This window comes from Lissotriton vulgaris, chromosome 5 (assembly GCF_964263255.1).
Source record: "Lissotriton vulgaris chromosome 5, aLisVul1.2, whole genome shotgun sequence".
Taxonomy (NCBI): Eukaryota; Metazoa; Chordata; class Amphibia; order Caudata; family Salamandridae; genus Lissotriton; species Lissotriton vulgaris.
Window position 1 is genome coordinate 784,345,278 of NC_141693.1, and position 22,984 is coordinate 784,368,261.

At 44.8% G+C, this 22,984-nt stretch overlaps 1 protein-coding gene across 2 annotated transcripts in view; it reads right to left on the minus strand.

The window, feature by feature from the left end:
- The window catches only part of ADAMTS14 (ADAM metallopeptidase with thrombospondin type 1 motif 14), a 508,740-nt gene that overhangs the window by 416,302 nt on the left and 69,454 nt on the right, over positions 1-22,984 (minus strand). For both annotated transcript variants that reach the window (XM_086922254.1, XM_086922255.1), the window contains exon 3: positions 7,612-7,768. In XM_086922254.1, the coding sequence (XP_086778380.1) occupies positions 7,612-7,768 (157 nt within the window). The remainder of the gene's footprint in view (positions 1-7,611; positions 7,769-22,984) is intronic.

Here is a 22,984-nt window from a genome sequence, read left to right on the forward strand (position 1 = left end):
GGCAAGGCACCGGGACCTGATGGGTTCTCGACTGAGTTTTATAAGACATTCGCGGACTTACTGGCTCCACATCTGGTAGGGCTCTATGGTGCGGCGCATGAGGCACAAACTCTCCCGACATCGATGAGGGAATCCATGCAGATTGCATTGTTAAAGCCGGGGAAAGATGAGGAACAATGTGACTCTTACCGCCCTCTGTCCCTTATCAATGTGGACACAAAAATAATAGCAAGTCTGTTAGCGGCAAGGCTCAAACTACTTATGCCCCTACTGGTGAGGCCTGATCAGTCCGGCTTCATTCCGGATAGATCGACGAAACATAACACACGCACACTCTTTGCACTAGCTCATTATTTGACACCAGAGATCAAAGCCGTGGCGGTACTATTAAACGCTGCCAAAGCGTTTGACACAATAGGCTGGAATTTTCTCCACGCTGTACTGTTACGCATGGGATTTCCTCCGATATTCACACAGTGGATCTCAATGCTATACACAAATTTGTCAGCACGTATCAGGGTAAACAAGCATGTCTCGGAGCTGATTGCAATATGTCGCGGCACTAGAAAGGGATGCCCTCTCTCCCGGACGCTTTTTGCATTAGTACTAGAACCCTTGGCCTGCAAAATAAGACAGCACCACCAATACTCAGCCATACAACTCCCAACACGCCCTATACACATCTCACTGTACGCAGATGACATGGTTCTTTATGTAAAGAATCCGGAGCAGCACCTTAACCCTTTATTGCACGAATACATAAGATTTGGTCAATATTCAGGGCTGCAGATCAATTGGACAAAATCTCTCATCCTGGCGCTGACAGATAGCACAGTCCCATCCCCCCTAGATTACCCACTGGAGTGGCAGGAAGAGCCGACCAGATACCTGGGACGATGGTTCCCTAGAGACCCAGAACTAGTGATTAGAACCAACTATGGTAGAGTGATATCGTCCCTAGAAGATAAAATTAAACAATGGAATAAATTGCCACTATCGCTGGCGGACAGAGCTGCAATCGTGAAGATGGTGCTTCTGCCCAAGTTCCTTTATTTGTTTACCAACATCCCCATTAAACCTCCTGCAGAAATGTTCCGAAATATTAACAAATTGGTGCTAAGTCTACTTTGGGCAGGCAAGCATGCCAGATTGGAATTACAAACGATGACGCTACCATATGCGAAGGGTGGTTTCAAAGTCCCAGACCTTTATCTTTATTATCTCTGCGCCCAGGAGCAATTCGCGCATTACTGGTACCACGAGATCCCCTTCCTGACGCATGTAGCGGTAGAAACGGGCGATGCCGACCCAATTCTGTTAGCTAACATATTGCCACATAAGCGAATTAGACTACACGAGCGAGACATAAATCCGGTAAACTCCACCACCGAAGCGTGGAGACTGATGGGTAAGAAAACTGGAAGATTACCGCTTTACGCACCAGCTCTCCCGTTAGCAAATCACCCGGCACTTTCAGTTACCCAGGAACAGGTAGGAATGGAATTGCTGAGACATGCTAGAATTGATAAAATGGGCGATTTATATAAAGAAAGGGTATTTCAAACACTGGACAAGTTGAAGTACATTAGTCATCCAACACTGTTATTCAGCTTTAACTACTATAGGCTGCAAAGATCAGTAAAAGAACACTTTCCCCGAAGAGCCCCAGCCTCTGGCCCCACTGCAACTTGTATTAACAACACCCACTGCCTTGCACCTAGTATCAAAGTTATATACAAGCCTACAAGGGGACATTGGAGGGAACACTGAGGGGGTGAGAGGTAAATGGTGCGCAATATTGGACGAAACACTGTCGGAAGAAGAATGGGAAACAACATGCATGCTCACTAGCATACTAACGCCGAATGGAAACCTGAGGATTATTCATTATAAATACATACACCAAATGTACTATACGCCGAAGAGGCTCTACAGATATGGGTTGCGGGAAGACTCGAGATGTGCACGATGCAAGCAAGATGATGCAGACTTCTTACATTTAGTATGGTAATGTCACTCGGTGGCTAGGTTCTGGGGGCAGGTGGTACAAGCGATCAGTGAAATGATAGAGGTGACACTCAACTGTACGATCAAAGTCTGTTTGTTAGGCCTAGTTCCGCAGCTCAGAGCAAAGAAGCGAAAGTTTTGTGTGATTGCACTTTTAATGGCAAAGAGGAGGGTTTCACTACATTGGAATGGTAAAATGGGGCCGAAGATGAGAAACTGGCTAGAAGACTTAACATATTGCCGAGATACGCTAGCAACGTATGAGGAGGAACTGCCGGCCGGATCACGCCCTAAAGACTACTGGTTGTATCTGAGGGATTATCTGCAGGCGCAATCACTAGACCGAGACGAATAATACGAATATGCATGATTGCCATATAGCTGATACAGATGAGTAACATTTAGCGTTAAAAGGAAGGAGGGAGAATGCTGTGATACAGTGATCAAAGTTGATAAAGTTTTTTCTTTTCTTTGTTTCATGGTTTAAGAAAAAAGGAAAAATACAAAATGTAAGAAAATAGACACGCTAAGATGAATGAGATGCACTGCTATGCTGTACTAGCGCTATTCACTGCAACACCGCAGGTCCTATGGATGTCGGCTGATGGGCTGTGTACACCAAACAACATCATGCAATTGCTGTAAACGAATGTAGCCGGCCTGATATGGTTGTAGGCGCGAAGATGTGATTAACATGTGAAATGTGAAATAAACGTCTTACATAAAAAAAATAAAAAATAAAATCAAGGTTCAGCCACCTCAGCTCTTTCCTGTAGAGTTTGGGGGTGAACCATTAAGTGGGTGCCGAGAAAATGGAAGTGTCACAAAACACATTTTAGTAATGCAATTTTCCATAGAAAATTTAGACAACGCTACAGCCAAAACTTTGACTGGAAATACACGAAATTTGGCCTTATGCTAGATCGTTACCCAGAAAAATGCTTTTTGTGATTTAGTTTAATCCCATTTAGCTGTCTGAGAGAAATTAAGCTTAAAAATCTAGCAACGTGGTATTACCGGGGGGAGTACTGAGGGAAAAAATGACAAATTAAGCACTCTGATAGGCTGTGCACTGCAAGGGTGTTGGCCAGTGCTTAATTTGTAAAATATTAAGTGCCAGGGCTCTAACCAGGAGGCCACTGAAGCTTGCCCTACCCATTGCCGTTGTCATAGCTGCCAAAACAACTACTAACCATCTCTCTCACATGTAAATGCGACAGTTCAGATTATTCCAGGTCCCCAAAGCTAAAGGAATGGCTGAGGAGGAATATGTTATCAATTTTTTATGTATATTGTATTCTTAAACAACTGTTGTCTGCTCATCTCTAAATTAGATGAGCAGCGCCACCATGCAGTAGACTGTTCGAAGTATGGTGTTGAAAATTAGGTGCCGGTGCCGAGCACCGGAAAACCAATTAAGTGCCGGTGCTGAGCACCGGAATGCACCGGCTCAAATTAAGCACTGGTGTTGGCTAGCTAGGAATGGTAATTAAATCAAACTGCGTGGTAAAAAACCCTATACATTCACTGAAAAAACCCAACGCTTAAAGTGAAGTTATAGTTAGGCATGCAAATACCTTAAATTGCATTTAAAAAGCTTTTTAAAAGTGTTTTAAAACCTTAGAAACCCACTAAGAACACAAAGGTTAACGTGATGCTATAGTTAGGGGCAAAACACACAGAAATTCACCAGTTATAGTTAAATGAAGCAACTATAACGTGTACACTTGCCACTTACAATGTAATTTATATTGTAACTATCTCAATATACAGAAAAGATTTATACTAAATTACAAAAAGTGTGCAAGTCTGCCTATATGGCAAATATGGTGTAATTTTGTTGCACACTATTACTTTTAGAACACTCCCAAATAACTGATTATATATCCCCTTGACTGATCTGCATGAAATGTTTACAAGGAATTTTAGCTGAATGCCAAATTGCTTGCAGATTTGTTATATATCATCACAGTTATTAGAATAACAAAACCTCATAGCTTGTGGGTGTCGACATAACTCAATTTTGCCTGTCATATTGTTTAACAAGGTGATTGAATGCTTTTTCCTTGCTTCTATTTCCTGTGTTCAGCACGAAGGCAGCTCTGAATTCAAGACTCGCTTTGATATGGCTGACGCAGTACCATGACGTCCAGCTGAGTTCCTTCTCTTCAACTGCTGACATGCCTCTGATGGAAGGAGTGATGTTTGGCTGGACTACGCTGAGGACACGCTGTTAATTAAGGTTAATCTCTTTCTGTGGGAGCTGCAGGCCTGGACTATGTCATAGTCTTATTCTGGATAACACTGAGCTCACCCATACCAGCGAGGCTCGAAAGAATTTCTGTATTTGCCAATACACGGTAGTTTAAAGGGGAATGATGTAATCTTTGAGGCCAGCAGCAGCACTGAACTCTGTTTAACTTGCTCATGAACATGAAAAATAGGCTGAACGTTTTGAAGTGTCCCTGGTTCACCTCCTCCACCAGCCTGAAGCGACTCCCTCAATCAATATGCTTAAAATAACTTGCCTGCAACACTATTTTGCCAAATTTTTGCTCCATGTGTATATCTTTACTTAGCCATGAAAGAGCTGTTGATGTGCTCTCAAAGCAGGCGTGGCCAGTTTTTTTCAGTATTGACCATGTGGGACCTTACTCCAGTGCTCCAGGCGGTGATCTGAGCACTTTGATGCATGTGCTTTCCATTTCTAATAGCAGCCCCAGGGATGAGATCATTGGCTTGTGTTTTTGGCCTCCCCTTTAAAACGTTTTAATTGACAGCAAGTCCACCTGTTAAGAATGCTTGAGATTCCCATCACATTCAATACAGAGAGCAACTAGAAATTGTTTACTGTTTATGATTGTGTGATGTTGATCATGCCCTGAGTATTCTATACTATAAGATTGTACTACTGTATATCAATCCCCAGAATATTGTGGTACAAGAATATCGCATACAGTTCAAAATACCGAAAGGTAAGTGCATATAGTGAGGTATGGATTTCCTAGATGCAAATCAGTCTTGACCCTGTGCCCCATGGGAACAGTCCAGACCGAGCTGCCAGGCCAGGTCCTCCCTGGACCGGAAACAAGCATCCTGGGACCGGTTTCAGGGTATGTCACCCTTCTTCAGCCAGGCTAGCTTGAATCCAGTGGCACAGTGAGAGGGGACCCACGTCAGGACATACCCATCCCACTTAGGGCAAAAAGTGTTACAGCAAACAAATGATGGATGGAATGCTGACAATGCAAACATTCTCCCCCAGTCAAAAGATCTGGGTTAAATCCATTGTTCTTTTGCCCACTACGCCACCCCAGTTTGGACCCAGCCATATGCAAATTAGTCTGGACCCTGTGCCCCAATGGTACAGTCCAGACCGAACTGCCAGGCCAGGTCCTCCCTGGACCAGAAACAAGCATCCTGGGACTGGTTTTAGGGTATGTCACCCTTCTTCAGCCCGGCTAGCTTGAATCCAGTGGCACAGTGAGAGGGGACCCACGTCAGGGCATACCCATCCCACTTAGGGCGAAAAGTGTTACAGCAAACAAATGATGGACGGAATGCTGACAATGCAAACATTCTCTCCCAGTCAAAAGCTCTGGGTTAAATGCATCGTTCTTTTGCCCACTACACCACCCCAGTTTGGACCCAGCGATATGCAAATCAGTCTTTACCCTGTGCCCTATGGGAACAGTCCAGACCGAACTGCCAGGACAGATCCTCCCTGGACTGGAAAAAAGGATCATGGGACCGGTTTCAGGGTATGTCACCCTTATTCAGCCAGGCCAGCTTGAATCCAGAGGCACAGTGAGCAAGGGACCCACGTCTGGGCATACCCATCCCACTTACGGCAAAATTGTTACAGCAAACACATTATGGACAGAATGCTGACAATGCAAACATTCTCCCCCAGTCAAAAGATCTGGGTTAAATCCATTGTTCTTTTGCCCACTACGCCACCCCAGTTTGGACCCAGTCATATGCAAATCAGTCTTGACCCTGTGCCCCATGGAACAGTCCAGACTGAACTGCCAGGCCAGGTCCTTAATTTGGCCCCAGCCATATGCAAATTATTCTTGACCCTGTTCCCCATGGGAACAGTCCAGACCAAACTGCCAGGCCAGGTCTTGGCATGGTGAGCAAAAAAACGATGGATTTAGGCTAAGATCTCTGCACTGGGGTGAATGTATGACATTTTTCTGCATTCTGTCCATCAACTGTTGTTTTTGCATTTGTCACCCAGAGTGGGACGAGTATGCCCAGACGTGGGTCCCATGCTCTCCATGCAAATGGAATCAAGCTATCCTGGCTGAAGAGGGGTGAAACCCCTAAACTGGTCCTAGGATGCTTGTTTCCAGTCCAGGGATGACCTGGCTTGGCAGTTCGACTGGACTGTTCCCATAAGGTACAGGGTAAAGACTGATTTGGATATGGCTGGGTTCAAACTGGGATGGCATGGTGAGCAAAAAAGGGATGGAATTAGGCTCAGATCTCTGTACTGGGGTGGATGTTTGACATTGTTCTGCATTCTGTCCATCAACTTTTGTTTTTTCATTTGTCACCCCGATGGGACGGGTATGTCCAGACATGGGTCCCATGTTCTCCATGCCACTGAAACCAAGTTATCCTGGCTGAAGAGGGGTGAAACCTAGAAACTGGTCCTAGGATGCTTGTTTACAGTCCAGGGAAAACCTGGATTGGCAGTTCAGGCAGGACTGTTCCCATTAGGCACAGGGTCAAGACTGATTTGCATATGACTGGGTTCAAAGTGGAAGGGCATGGTGAGCAAAGAAACAATGACGTTAGGCCCAAACCTCTGTACTGGGGTGAATGTATGACATTGTTCTGGATCAAAATGACTTGTAATATGGCGGACAGGCGACAGTGAGTTTCGACGGTCTTAAAGCAAGCGAAGAGGTGGCGTGCCGCCCTCTCCAGGACCGCAGAAGCTCATAATGAGGCCCTTAGACATTTCCTTAAAATCTACAGTAGAGGGGGCATTAGGGCCAACTTGTAAAAAATAGGAAGTTATGGTTAGAAATGCAACAATAACTGGTCTTTAATTGTCTTCTCATGACATCACACATGATACCACAGCCGACATCACAAATAACATTGGTGGCATCACATGTGAAATGACATGTGACCTTGACAATGACCTCACACATCTTTTCGTATCCAAGCCAATAAATCTGAAACAATGTTCAGTCACTGACATTCATGCAGAGATTACCAGCAATTAGTGTCAGTTCTTATGTTGTTAATGAAGTGGACAGCTGAACCAGGACTTGGATTTAGATCATCAGCTATTTCCCACAAGAGATGACCAGCTGCCAAATGGTAATCCTGTGTTGTATTTGAACAAGTGACATAAGTGTGAAAACATTGCAGCCACTGTGCTAAATTGTTCAGCAACAACGTCTCCCAGTCAATTTGGAATCAACATAATTTACAAAATCTATTCCTCAATATATTGCTTTAACATGGACAAATTTGATCAATTGTTAGTCAGCAACCTCAATTGAATAATTATTAAGTGCTTACTAAAGGCTTGTCAATAGGAACCATATTTACAGCATTGCTGTTGTTGCGGTGTGTGAGTACCTTCATTGCCCTCATGCTCATGTGTTGTCTCTTGCTCTTTCCTCGTGGCAGATCTCCTGTAGATCACGTGTTCTCTCCCATTCTTTTCCTTCACTTTCTGTGCCTTCTCCAGAGGCTCGATGAAAAACTCACTGGTGTCTGTGCGAATCAGGCCAGCCTACAACCAACAAAAGAAACAGAAAAACAACATTTTACCTACGTTCCACTCTCATCATACATGTGAAAACATGAAACAGTGGGGGCATATTTACAAAGAAATGGCAGAGTGCGGAAAATTTCACAGCACCACACTCCATTTTCAAAATGCAGGGATGCGCCTTATTTACAACCGTACGTTGCACCCCTTTGTTTTCCCTAGCCTTGGCACTAAACAATAGCTGCTTAGCACAAACACAGTCACCCTTGCACCAAAGTACAAGGGGGCCTGTGTTGCAGGGAAGTGAATGATTGTTTATGTGCAGGAAGGTGTTCCTTCCTGCATATAAACAATCATTACTGGTGTTTTGCTCTTTCTATGTGTGCTGCAAAATGCAGAACACATAGAAAAACAAAAACAAAGAGAAATGTAAGTATTTCTCCTCATTTTGCCATTCTAATGACTACTATTGCATGGTGTTAGTTTCTGGCGCTGCCTCAGATTTACAGATCCTTGTAAATCTGGGGCAGCATAAAAAAAAAAAGAGTTTTGTGGAGCATGCAAACGGTGTGCAACACCGTTTGCATGCCCCTTTCAAACAAATGCCATATTACCATATTTACAAAGCGGCGTTAAGCCACAAAAAGTGGCTTAATGCCACTTGGTAAATATGGTGCAGAGCATTGAGCCACCAGAATGTTAGTAACAGTGATGTTCCAGTGGTACTGTCCCCTTGTAAATATGCCCCACTATCCTTTCATGAATTTGCATGTTACCTGGCGAATTATACTAAATCGGTGTCTTGGTTAGGTACAGAAGGGTCCGAATAGACTAACATTTTCACAATAACCATTCTCTATGCAAAAAAACAATTTTAGATGAGTTGTTTGCACATGTATTTTATGTGGTTTATCAAAAAATATGGTATGGATAAGGTCTTGAAATGAATAGACACATCATACAAAGAAGGGCAACAAGATGCTACTCTGAATAGATTGCCAAAAGGACTAAAGATCCATACCCCAAAATGTAGGAGAAAACAAAAATTATCTAAAATGGTAAACTTTTACTACGTGGTGCTTGGATAAACAAGGATGCTTTAATCATCTGAAGAAGGCTTTCTCATGCCTGAGTTGGTAGCACAAGTACTTTTGCTGTTTTTGTGAGACCTGGGTGGAGTTCTGCTATGAGGAACTCCACGACATTACCAAAAAACTACACTGCACATAGGCCTGCAGGCAGCAGAGTGCGTTACTTTGCGTAGTTCATGCGGATTTTTAGCACAATGTGTTGTCCCGTGCTGTAAAATCAGCACAAAGGGCACCACGCGCAGCACCAAAGGGCGCTGCTCCTTTCTGGCGCTCGAGTAGATGTTCTACTCGAGTGGCAGCTTCCTCAACGCAAACGGGAGGTTTCTCAACACGAGCAGTAGCGACCATCCGTGTTGGGAAATCTCACTGGGAGGTGGTCTGGAGTAAGATTTACCTCGATCGTGAGGAAAAAACTATGCTCTGTGTAGATTTTTGGAAGTCTGTGCGCCACGTGGATTAAGAAAACTTGGGCACACTCCAAGAGTGGATCAGAATTTCATGCCGATTCTTAGTTTTTGTGCTTCAAAAAGATAGAACATGGTTTTCTGCTCTACTTTCAGATATACAACGTGTAATCATTTACTTTTCAATCATTAGTCACTTGGCAAAGTGTGGGAAGCCAGGTTGCGCAAAGGTTTCAGTGGTGTGTTTTAAAAGACAGGCCCTGTCAAGATAGTGCTCTATACAGATGATACTCTGATTCCCCTGTCGAACCCAAGATGGTTACTTCCCCTTTTAAGGTTATTAATCGATGACGTTGTCTCTGTCTAAGGGAACCACCAGAGATTCAGTGGAAAGGTATTAGGTCAAATAATTGATGAGTGAGCTAAAGTACTTAAGGATTATGGCTAATAGAGGACCACAAAGGATGGTCTTGGACACTTTTTTGACCTTTAACTTCAGAAAGGATTTAATTAGGCTGTCAACCTTCCATCAGTTTTTCTGAGGCAGGGTTCAAGTGGTTAAGATTGCGGCGGCACCCTATATAGCTATCTTTAGTTGCCATTTCTGCCTACTAACTTCCATTCTCCCTAGTCTTATGGGGAAACAGAAAATAGTTTTCCGACAAAGTTGAGTGGCAGGGTCTTCTTTGCCTTCTGAAAACACTGCCAGGTAAAAATGTACACCTCACTCTACAGGCCACATTATAAGCTTGGATTGCTGCTAATTAAAAGTGGGGTATGTGTAGGTTAACGCAAACTCACGTCGGCGCACCTTTGTGGTGTAAGGCAGCTTTTCAGATTGACTGGACAGCGTTTTACTTGTGGGAATGGTTTTGAGTAGTTTTCTTAGAAGAATTGATGTGTCCTGAAATAGCTCCCTTAAATCATTTTACGATCTGTGTTATGAGTTTCAAATACTCATATCTAAATATTGGTGCAACAGGCAGCTGACGTATTGTATTATAGAGAGACTGGGTAATGGTCCTTCTTGTCCCATTCCTATCACCCATGGCGTAGCCGAAGGATAGAGGTGTGAGAATGTGAATGTATAACATTCAATACCTATGCTTGTCTCAGAGCCCGTTGGAGGTGAAAACCCGCTTGAGTTCCTGCAAGACAAATGTGTGTGAGAGAGCAGACTGCCATAACTGGTGCCAGGCACCAGCTAAACTCAAGAAAGTGGGTTTAAGTAGTAGGATATACTGTGCCACGAATAGCAATTTGATGCATATACTTTGGACTTTACACGTCCTACAGCACTATTGGTCAAACTTTTTCCAAATGTAGTCCACTATCAATAGCTTTCATCTTACACCGTCTGCTACGCTGGTCACACTACTTGATATCACAGACAACAAATAGGCCTACACACACTTGCACATATTAGTGGCCATTGCAGCAATCTGCTTGATTTGACACTGGATAAATTCGTATGTATGGCGCGGCCATGCCGCTGGTGCGCCAAAGGCGCGCCTAAGCCAAGCCCATCTGCACCCTTCCGCGCTTGAACCGTGCCCAGCGCCAGAACCCCTGGCCCCCACGAACGCCACGACACCCGTCTCCGCTACGATGCCAGCACCCTCCATGCACTCAACACCGGATGATCACACACCTGCTTCCTGGCAACCCGAAGCAAACCTAAGGACCCTTCTCCTGCCGGAGCTGCAGCTTCACCAGCCTCCGAGCCACCAAACCACACACCGAGAAAGGACGCAACCACCTCAGATGCATTCTACTCAACACCGGCTCCCCCAGGAAACACTCCATCGAACTCTGGGACCTCCTCGACTCCACCTCCCCAGACGTCACCTTCCTGATGGAGACCTGGTTGAACTCCTCTTCGGCAACCCGACATCGCCATAGCCATCCCTGATGGCTACAAGATCACCCACAGGGACCGCACCAACGGAACAGGAGGAGGAATCGCCATCGTCCACAGGAACAGCCTCAGAGTCTCGACCAGCACTGATGACGCCCTCAGCACCGCCGAACACCTACACTACCAGGTCCACACTGATCCCAACACCACCCTCAGAGTAACACTCATCTACAGACCCCCCAGACCACGGCCACAGTTCAGCGATGCCATCGCCGACTTCGTCAGCACGCACGCCTCCACAGACTGCATCCTCCTCGGGGACCTGAACTTCCACCTCAAGAACAACAACGACACCCATTCCACCACCTTGATTGACAGCCTTGCCAACCTCGGACTCAGACAGCTCATCACAACACCAACCCACTCTGCAGGCCACACGCTTGACCCCAACTTCTCCGCAAGCTCCCACGTCTCCTTCAGCCACACCACCAAACTCAACTGGACCGACCATCGGTGCATCCACTTCACCATCCGTAAATGCACCACCGCACTCAACAGATCCCTCACCAATGCTGGAGCAAAGTCACCGAAGACCAGCTAAACACCTCCCTTGCCCGAAGTCCACCCATCAACCCCGACAACACCGCCCGCAACCTTAGACAGTGGATCGACGACTGCGCCAACACCCTCGCTCTGCTCAAGAAACCCTCCAAAAGACACACCAACAAGAAAGCCAGTTGGTTCACCACGGACCTCCAAGCATCCAAGCAAACCTGCTGAAAAAAAGAGAAGAAATGGCACCTAGAACAAACACCAGACAGCTACGCAGCCCACAGGAATGCCATCCGCAGACACCATCACCTCATCAGATCCGCCAAAAGGACCTCCTTTCAAGACCGCCTAGACAACAACGCACACAACAGCAAGAGCTCTTCAACATTGTGATGGAGCTCTCCAACCCCAGCTCCAACACTAACGACATCCCACCTTCAAAAGACCTATGCGACGCCCTCGCCACCTTCTTCCGTCGCAAGATCTTAGACATCCACGACAGCTTCAACACCCTGACCGCCCCGAGAATCACTGTGACTTCTGACCTCACAGCCACCTCCCTCACCAATCCCCTGCTCACCTGGACCAACATAAACAATGACAAAACCATCAAAATCATGAAAACCATCAACTCCGGCTCTCCGTCAGATCCATGACCACACAACATCTTCAACAAAGCCAGCTCCACCATTGCACCCCATATAGGCAAAGCCATCAACATCTCCTTTGAGACGGCGACCTTCCAGGAAAGATGGAAGCACGCCGAGATCAACGCCTTACTCAAGAAACCCAAGGCGGATCCCAAGGACCTCAAGAACTTCCGACCAATCTCCCTGCTCCCGTTCCCAGTAAAGATCATCGGGAAGACCGTCAACAGACAACTGACCCGCTACCTCCAGGAGAACAGCATCCTGCATCCATCCCCGTACGGGTTCCGCAGCAACCACAGCACCGAAGCTGCCCTCATCGCTGCCACTGATGACATCAGAATCCTACTGCACAACGGCAAACCCGTGGCACTCAATCCTCCTGGACCTGCCAGCCGCCTTCGACACTGTGTGCCCCCGCACCCTATGCACATGCCTCCACAACACTGGGATCCGAGACAAAGCACTGGACTGGACCACCTCCTTCCTCTCCGGCAGAACCCAGAGCATCCGCCTCCCCTTTCCAATCCGAAGCCACCGAGATCATCTGCGGCGTACCCCAAGGATCATTCCTCAGCCTGACATTGTTTCAGTATCTACATGGCACCACTCGCTCACGTTGCCCGACTGCACAACATCATCTCCTATGCCGACGACACCCAGCTGATCCTCTCCCTCACCAAGGACCCCCTAACCGCCAAAACCAACCTTCACAAAGAAATGAAAGCCGTCGCGGAGTGGATGAAGATCAGCTGCCTGAAGCTGAACTCAGATAAGACGGAAGTCCTCATCCTCGGCTCCACTCCCTCGGTGTGGGACGACGCCTGGGGGCCGACCACACTGGGAGCAGCACCGACACCCACTGACCATGCATGCAACCTAGGGTTCATCCTCGACTCTACACGCTCCATGACCAAGCAAGTCAACGCCGTCTCGTTCTTCTGCTTCAACACTCTTCGCATGCTCCGCAAGATCTACAGGTGGATCCCCACCGAAACAAGAAGAACGGTCACACAGGCCCTCGTCAGCAGCTGGCTAGACTATGGTAACGCCCTCTATGCAAGGAGCCTCGGGCAAACTCCTGAAACGACTATAACGCATACAGAACGCCTGATCCTTGACATCCCTTGCCGCAGCCACATCGCACCCCTCCTAAAAGACATATACTGGCTTCCCGTCAACAAGAGGATCACCTTCAAGCTCCTTACCCACGCACACAAAGCACTACACAACACTGGGCCAACATACCTCACCTTCTACACCCCGAACAGCCAGCTCCGCTCCGCTCTGCCAACCTTGCCACCGTCCCCCGCATCTGAAGAGCGAACACTGGCGGCAGATCGTTCTCCCACCTCGCCGCCAAAACCTGGAACACCCTCCCCATCCTTGTACAGCAGACCCAGGACCTACTCACCTTCAGGAGGCTACTCAAGACCTGGCTATTCGAGCAGTAGCAGCACCCCTCCCCGCAGCGCCTTGAGACCCTCACGGGTGAGTAGTGCGCTTTACAAATGATTGATTAATTGATTGATTGACTGGCGATGAATGAATGACTCATTTGTAGGCTCAATGTTCAGATGGCAAATGTTATTATATACAGAGGACCTTTACCTGGACTTCACCTTACACTCAAACCAGGAATTTCACGTGACCTTGCTTATACCATGGCAAATACTTCAGTCTATCAAACTCATAACACGTTATTATTTTCTCATTTATTAATGCTATTTTCTGCTTTGCTTTACTGGTCATTCCTTGGATCACCTCATGGGCTGTAAAATTCATGATCCACTGTCTGACATACACTCAAACATCTCACAAGATCTTCTCACAAGTCGAGGGCTTCATTACATTAAGAATAATTAAGGTTGTTCTTCTCTTCTTTGGTGAACTCTATGAACAGTACTGTCTCCACGCACATTTATTAACCCCGCTCACTTCATCCCTGGGGCTGGTTTATACTGATACTCAGATGGTTATATCCTTTAGGTGTTTGCTATTTGCTTTTTTTTTTCTTAGCCGTAAGTATAATTCATTATAACAACAAAAGATGCACAAAAAAAGATAAACATCTCATAGCAAAGAGTTGAACATAAATTATCCAAGAGAAGAAAGAAATTACAAAATTAGAAAATATCATCAATCAAGACTTACTATAACTAACATAAATATACCAGAAAAGGACGGCATCAACAAGGCTAATTACATATTATTTCTAAGAAAAAAAGGTGGTCAAAGAAAGAGGGAAATAAAAAAAAGAAAACACAAAATAGATTATCAGTTCCATTGAAGACTGGACCACACCTTTTTAAATTTAAACCAAGATCGCGGGCCCTGTAACTTTGGCTACTGCTGATTACATTTCCTGTATTTGTCTAAGTAAGACCCAAAATTCATGAATGCTTGGACTCGTGTTTTGAATCCATACTCGAGCAATACATAAACGAGTACATGCTATGACAATAGAAATAAATGATCTCATATAACTGCTCATATCTCTTATGACCCCTAAAATTATTTCCTTCTTGGTGATCCGGACATCATGGCCAACCATAATTGTGAGCACAGAAGTTACCTCTGTCCAAAATAGAGTCAGCCTTGGACAAGTCACACACATATGTCCTAGGTCTGCAATATACATTTGACATTTTCGACATATATGCTAAGAACTTCTTTTTCATGCAATACAAGTTATGTAGTGAATGTTGAGTATGCTACACTGTCATGAAATGCTATAACAATTATAATTCAATAAACCAATTTACTAAAAAAAAAGAGTGATGACTTGGAACTTTAGCTCAGGAAGCAGAATGAGAGGGTCACATCAGGGACTAGAGCAGTCTTCTCCAAAGAGTAGCCCAAAAGCTTCTGCTAGCTCTTCAGCCACTTATAAGTAGATCTCCTGTCTGCAGCCCAGCCTACTAAATATGATGCTTTTACCTAGTTCAATTATTATATGTATACTAAAATTGAAAAATATATATTTGATGCGAAAATCTGTGCATTGTCAGACCTCACAGACTGATGTTAGGAGAAAAATGGTTTAATTTCCAAAATATATTTTAAGCTGATATTTTAGTGATAAAGCTTGCAAGTTGGCAAGACTTATTACTAATATTATTACATTGAGTACCAGGGGCATTGCACTTATGGCTGTTATGTAGTAAAAGTATTCCACATTGACAAAGCCTTTTTTTACATTACTGCTGGCAATCATGTCTGATGAACTAAAGTGATAACTTCTCTTAGATTGGTCGTGGTACAGTGACGTAACAAGGGTGGGCAGTCTACCCCAGCTCTAAATTGCGGCAATCATGAGGGGCCGCAGAGGAAAGTGCCAGAAGCCCCCCTTCTCTTACACACGGCCGCAGGGTGGCAAATGCAGGGGCTGCCACTGTTGCCATAGGTCCAGCAAAGCCACAGTCATGGTATGAGGTTGATTAGCAGAGAATTTAGGTAGAATGACAGTATTTTCATGTGTAGGGTAAAGACTGACACAATCTTAGAACTAAATCTGTATTAATAATCACCCAGACACTGCACCACATGACCGCTCCTGTGACCAATCGAAATGCCAAACCCGCAGTGTCTGTAATAAAACTAGGTTGTAATCTTTACAGGCGTTTTACCGCTTAACCAAGCTTCCACTTGTGATCATTAGGTACAACATTACGGGTGAATTGAGAGATAGCCTGTTTGGACAATGAAGCAAGGATTCTTTTTTTTATAGGTGGGGTGAAATCACAGTGGTTTTCGGGTAGCATGTGCAATATTTGCGGGTAATGTAAACGCACTTTAGAGTGTCACTTGACATTTTTTTTAAATATATCAGAGACTAAAGTAATGTGTTTGTGGCACTATGTTGACCAATCAGGAATTTGAGGGTTACTGCAGAACATGAGGTGGGTTTGGGAGATGGAAAGAGAAGTTAGCACATGCAGATGGACATTTTGGGTGGCACTGTGGGAGCATTTGAGAGGGGTTGGAGTGAAGAACTGCATTACTGCATCTTTATAGGGTTGTTTGAGGGTAGAGAGCTACAGGATATCAGCCAAAGGGGTTGACAAGCTACTCTTCTATGTAGATGGCTTTGATGACTTTGCCTAGCATATGTGAAGGGGTCGATTGGCGAAGGACACACAGGCCATTGCTGGTGGTTGTGGTCTTTTCTTAGGGTAAGATTGCTTGGGGAGGAATAGAAGTAAACTATGAAATCTGGGTGAATTGTACTTCAGAATGGAAAAACACGTATTCCTTTGATGTCTGGGAATTGTTCTGGTGTTCGGGGTTGATTTGCCATTTTCCAAATATACATTAAAGGCCTGATTCACAAAGGTAAACATACACTTTTGTGTAAGTATGCATTTATTTAGAAATTCACAAAACTGCATTTTTGTTGTTAGTTTTCGAATGTGGAACCATGCTTAATTTGAGCCGGTGGGGCACACAAGCACTTATTTTCGGGGACCGGCACTTTATTTTCTGCATCAGACGTTTATAGCGGAAAAATCAAAAAAGCGGAAAGACGGAGAAAGAGAAAGACGGAAAAAGTGTTACAAAGGAGAAGTAGAAACCTGCAGGAGTGACCTAAAGAGTAAGGAAGTCTGTTAGTGGATTAAAGAGGCTTGGACAATACAGCTTTGGTATTTTGTGAGCGCATATTTAATTGCACTGACCACATTTTTCAAAGCAGAGCTTCAGGCACTGGCACTCTTTCATTTACAAACTAAGCACTGGTGTGGAGACAACGACATGTCTATCTTTTTATATGCTGAGTTCTCCATCCCGACTGTGGAGTCCCGCACTCATAAACATACAATTAAAATGCAGTTTTGTGAAATCCAAAATAACCGTCAACACACACAATTGTAAGTTCACCTTTGTGAATCAGGCCGACATTTTTGGTTCCATCGGAGAGCATAGCTTTTGAGGAGCTTTTGACAGCACGCTTGGAAGAGCAATGCGTGTAATCACCTATTATGCGTGACTATGCTGAGCCTAATGTAATGGGGTTGTGACAAGGGGCAATTTTGGAAAGTTGCTAGATTTTCCGCCCCAAACAAAAGCAAGCATATATTATTTCATTATTCCTCTTAAATGATGTAGTTTGGAAAATTCTGAGTGCCTGTCACCACTGTGACAGGTATTCTAGAGCAAACATAAATGTACATAACATGTTTATTTAGACATTAGCTTAAGAGGCTTGTAGTATCTATTTTAAAGAATATGGTTGCATTATAAGTATGGCTAATATGCAATTGCATTACAGGGAGGGTTACCGTGCATATCAGACAAGAGTGAAACAGATGCCCTAGAAAGTTTGAGGATATCAACTGTCTGGGAATATGCTGAGCTGCTATGTTTCTTGTGGCCCTCGTCTTCACTTGCTGTGAAACCAATATAAAGTAAATTCATGTTTTTTGACTAAACCCCTTTATTTTACTCAGGTGGTGATAAAGAATGGTGTAATGACCACCAGAAAAAAAATGCATTATATGCACAGTTTTTTTCCTGAAAAGTTAAGCTACAGTTTTATACTTTCATTCCAGAGGTTATAAATGAGATGCTAAACAGAGAGCAGAATAATTTAATAAACAGATAGCATATAACTTTTTTGTGACTGTGGCATGTTAGTGCTATGAGAGCTGTGAGGGATGTTGGCGTGAGTGTAAGGCATTATAACTTTTTGTGTAGGCACCATCTATATTATAGTAATTACAGCACAGTCATTTGAGCAAAATAGATAGTCTGAGTTCTCTTTTACTGCTTTTGCAGAAGACACGAAATGGAATACGAGTAGGGTAGCCAGTGACTTTTTTATTACATCTTAAGGTTTGCAAAACAATCCTGCATCAATCCAGTTGTGTGTCCTGCCGATTTGATTGGTTGAGATGAGGTCACTGTTAGCTCAATAAAATAAGCAAAGCAACAAAGGGCCTGATTATGATGGCGGTGGGACCGCCACCGTTAGCCGTCGGTGGAGGTCCTACCACCATCCAGCCCTTTGGATCTGCCACAATATTAGGATGCAGGCGGTCGGAACTCTGCTGTCGGGGGTAGAGACCGCAGCGTCCGACAGAATCAAGGACTCCATCAGGGTGGTGGTCGGACTCTTATTCCCCTCAATGACGGCAGTGCATGCTCAGCCACCGCCATAGGGATTAGGATGTCCCTTTCCTCATGACCTTTCATGGCGGTTCACCTGCCATGAAAAGGTAGGCAAAAACTGACTTTGGGGGCCCCTAGCAGCGCCCCCTTTCCCCCTGGCCCTCCCCTATGGGGCCTCGGGGCACCTATTGTGCCCCCCCTAAACATCTCTGCACCATGTGGCAGGCACTGCATGGTGTCTGCCACATAGTACCTGAATGTTTTAAATGTGTATAATTTGTATTGCGGCAAGTGCTGCAGCCCACAGCACACGTTGCAATGCAAAATATACACATTGCGACCGCCATGAAGGGGGTCGCATCGTAATGGGGCAACGGGACCGCCGACTTCTAGTCTGGCATTCCTGCTTCCGCCACTGTGCTGGTCGGACTCTTGTCCAACCGGCAACGTATTCAGGCTCAAAATAACAAATTTGTTCAGTGTTAAATCTAGAAATTTGCAAAGTTCCAGTAGTGGCTTTAAAATGATACATAGATATAGCATAAGTCCCTCATTATATGAAAACTTTACGGGACCAGCAGAAGCAGTGGGTTTTTGAGATGCGCACATTTGAGAAAAATACAATATTATAATATTAGGTTCAAGTAGGTGGTAAACCATTCGCAAACAGAAATGGGTCCCCAGAAAACCATTTACCCTTTGTGAATAGGTTAAAAAAATATATATTTTTTTTACTGCCTGTCCTTAAAAAATGAAACTGTAAAGTTTCATTTACATTTTTTTTAAATGCAGCCCGTTTTCCTTTAAGGACTAAGGACCAGGACTGAATCCGGGACCTTTCGCTAAACGGCGTCTTGCCTCGGTTTGTGTCTGATCGGTATCTGCAACTGCATGACTCATGCAGTTGCAGATACCGATCAGACACAAACCGAGGCAAGACGCCGTTTAGCGAAAGGTCCCGGATTCAGTCCTGGTTGCCGCACAGTTTCGCCTCTGCCCTGGATTTAAATAACCAAGCATACAAACACACCGAAAGAAATCATTTTGTCTCCGCCCGGTTCCTAGTTGTTTCTCAGTGGTGCACACTCATACCACAGTTATGAGGTCCTGATGAGAACCCCTCCACTTAGCAAGGGTTCGAAACGCGTAGACCACCTATGCACACCATAAGAACGCTATCATTTAAATACCTAATTTTGATCGTACAAATATTGTAAATTTACCAAATAGGTCTCTTTGCTGTTTTTGAAACAATTAATTTGTGACATTTGAAATTGTAAATTTTGATTCCTGTATGTATGGTATGTGTGAGAGAGTGTGATTTGAATGTGAAAGTTGATCAACCACGGATGTTTGTTTTGTTTTTTCACTAATGTGCACTTTTTTATGTCAATGTCATTTTTATGAAATTTGTAGTTTTGTACTGTTCGTTTCTGATAACTGTTATGAAATGTTTGGTGAACTTTAACCAACGAATATGTTGAAAAATATTTATAAATAATAAATGTGATTCATGCCTAACAATTGGTCCACACTCGCACTTAGTTTAATTCTTTGCGCGCAGTAATCAATTTTCCCTTTGAATTAGAAATTGCAGTATTGGCTTCTGTTTTGTTGCTTATTGATAGAGAGGCTTGGCTTTACTGTGGGAAGCCCACATCCAGTGTTGTTTTCTCACATCATTAAAAAAGTGGCGTGGACACTTTGCACTTTCCCAGAGGAGGTTATCAAGAGTGGGGATTTGTATTGTTTGACTGGGGGTGAGTGTTGGAAAAGTTTCAGTGCTCCGTCCATCATCTCCTTATGTTTGCTTTGTTCGCCCTAAGTTGGCAGGATATGCCCAGACATGGGCCACTTGCTCACTTTGCCACTGGATTCAATCTAGCCTGGCTGATGCGGGCTGTTAGCCATTACACCAGTCCCAGGATGCTTATTTCCGGTCCAGGGAAGACGTGGCTTGGTATTTCTGGCTGCACTGTTCCCATGAGGCACATGGTCAAGACTGATTTGCATATAGCTGTGTCTGAACTGGGGTGGTGAAGTGAGCTAAAGAACGATGATGGATTCAACCCAGATCTGTGACTGGGGGTGAGTGTCTGAAACGTGTCAGCGCTCCGTCCATCATCTCCTTGTGTTCGATTTGTATTGTTTACCAGATTTGGCTAGGGATTCTTTGCATCTGTTACATTTCCAACACAGAAAACAAACAGGGAGAGCTTCCTGTCTGGGATTACAGAATATATGAAGAACGTATGGCAAGCGTTTCCACGCCATCTCCTGGATTGTTTTGTTTTTAGGATCCTCTAGGATCATCAGACAAGACGGAAGTCCTCATCCTCGGACCATCTCCCTCCACGTGGGACGACTCCTGGTTGCCCCCTGCCCTGGGCAGTGCGCCGAAATCAAAGGACCACGCACGCAACCTGGGCTTCATCCGGGACTCCTCCCTCACGATGACCAAGCAAGTGAACGCAGACTCATCATCCTGCTTCAACACCCTGCGCATGCTCCGGAAGATCTTCCGATGGATCCCCACAGAAGCCAGGAAGACGGTCACCCAGGCCCTCATCACCAGCTGCCTGGACTACGGGAACACCCTCTACGCTGGAACCACAGCCAAACTCCAGAAATGACTCCAGCGCATTCAGAATGCCTCAGCACGACTCATCCTGGACATCCCTCTCCGCAGCCACATCTCTGCCCACCTGAAAGACTTGCACTGGCTCCCGGTTAACAAAAGGATCACGTTCAGACTCCTCACCCACGCACACAAGGCTCTCCACGACATGGGCCTGAAGTACCTCAACAGCCGCCTCACTTTCTACACACCCACCCGCCAGCTCCGATCCGCCAGCCTCGCCCTCGCCTCCGTCCCACGGAATTAGGAAATCCACCGTCGGAGGAAGATCCTTCTCTTACCTGGCAGCCAAGAGATGGAACTCCCTCCCCACTCACCTACGGCTGACCCTGGATCACCTCTCCTTCAGGAAACAACTCAAGACCTGGCTGTTCGAGCAGTAGCGACGCCCCCCCCCCCCCCCACTCAGCGCCTTGAGACCCTCACAGGTGAGTAGCATGCTATACAAATTCCGTGATTGATTGATTGATCTGCTCTCTACTCTCTGCTTACCTTAGGTATTTTGCACACCTTAGTAGCTTTTCAGATCAGAATATATTGATCTGATTCCAACAGTTTTTATACCAACATATATTATCTTGCTGGAGGCAGAAAAGTCCTTTACCCTTGTGAGCTGGAAGAGTTTATTCCACATCTTGGGTAAGTTTTGAGTTCCTTTTCAGCCCACGAGATCAATGTGAGCCTTGTACCAGGGGGCTATAGCTCAATTTGTTATTAACAACTCAGAGACGGAGGGAATAGTTCTTGATGGGGGGGACCTGGCCTGGTTGCCCCCTTTCCCCGTTATTATTTACCATCTTTTTCAAGCTGCTGTCTCAGCTTTTTTCACCAAAATAACCACTTTTTAACACCTCTGTCTGGGGTTAATAAAATAAAGGTACACCAAAATGATGTTGTGCTGTTTTTAACCCCTACTTTTGACAGTACAAATGCATCTCTGAAAATAATAAAGGCTTTTATCGCTCTGGGCAGATAAATGATAAACAAGGCCAAGAACAAATGCCTACTCTTTATTATTTTCCCAGATGTTCTCCCTCCAGTTCTGAAAAGTATTATAGAGCTATTCGGAAGAGATATTTAGGGATATTCTTTTCACAGCAGCAGGGTAATTTTTTTGTTGACAATTACAAACAGGTTATGTGGAAGGTAACCAGACTGCTTGAAACTTGGAGCCGTCTTCCCCACATCTATCATAGGAAGAATCGCACTTGCCAAAATGTCGATTCTCCTCCTGTTTTAGTTTCTTTTTTTGTCCGTTTCTCATAAATGAGATCATTCTTTTTTCCAAAACTGGAAGACTTCATCCAGGTTTGTGTGGAACCACGAATGCTCATGAGCAGAGAGTTTTAGAATTGTCACGAATAAGGATGGGTTTGGATTCCCCGACCTGTTTTGATTAAGGGCATAATTTCAGAGTGAGTCTCAGAACAGAAGATCAACATATCATTTGCAAGATGAACAGTGATGGCTCCTGCTGTTTTCACCCAAATCGCTTCAACTGCCGGCATTATAATCAGATATTGGACCGATACCCTGGATGTGAGGTGGATCGCCATCTACGGCCTGTTGGTCTGCCCTAAATGTAGTATGAAGGGTCAATGGTTTTAAACTGCTTTTTGACAACTCTGTTACACTCTCTAACATGCAAGGTTTTTTTTAAGTGGCGAAGAGAATAAGGAATTATTACTTCCCTGGGTTAAACAGTGCTACTTGAAATTATGGATAGATGTTCTTCAATATACATGGAAAACAGCAGGTATAGAAAACCAGACTGATTTATAAGCTTGTTGTGACACATATTTCTTAAATAAAGGTCTTCAACTTCAGGGGTGGCTGGCACAGCTCGCGGGTGTGGGCGCGGCACACGGGAGGGTGTGGACGCAGACTGCATAAAAAAAATAAGAATAAATAAAACTTATCTTGCTGCCGCCGGGTCCCA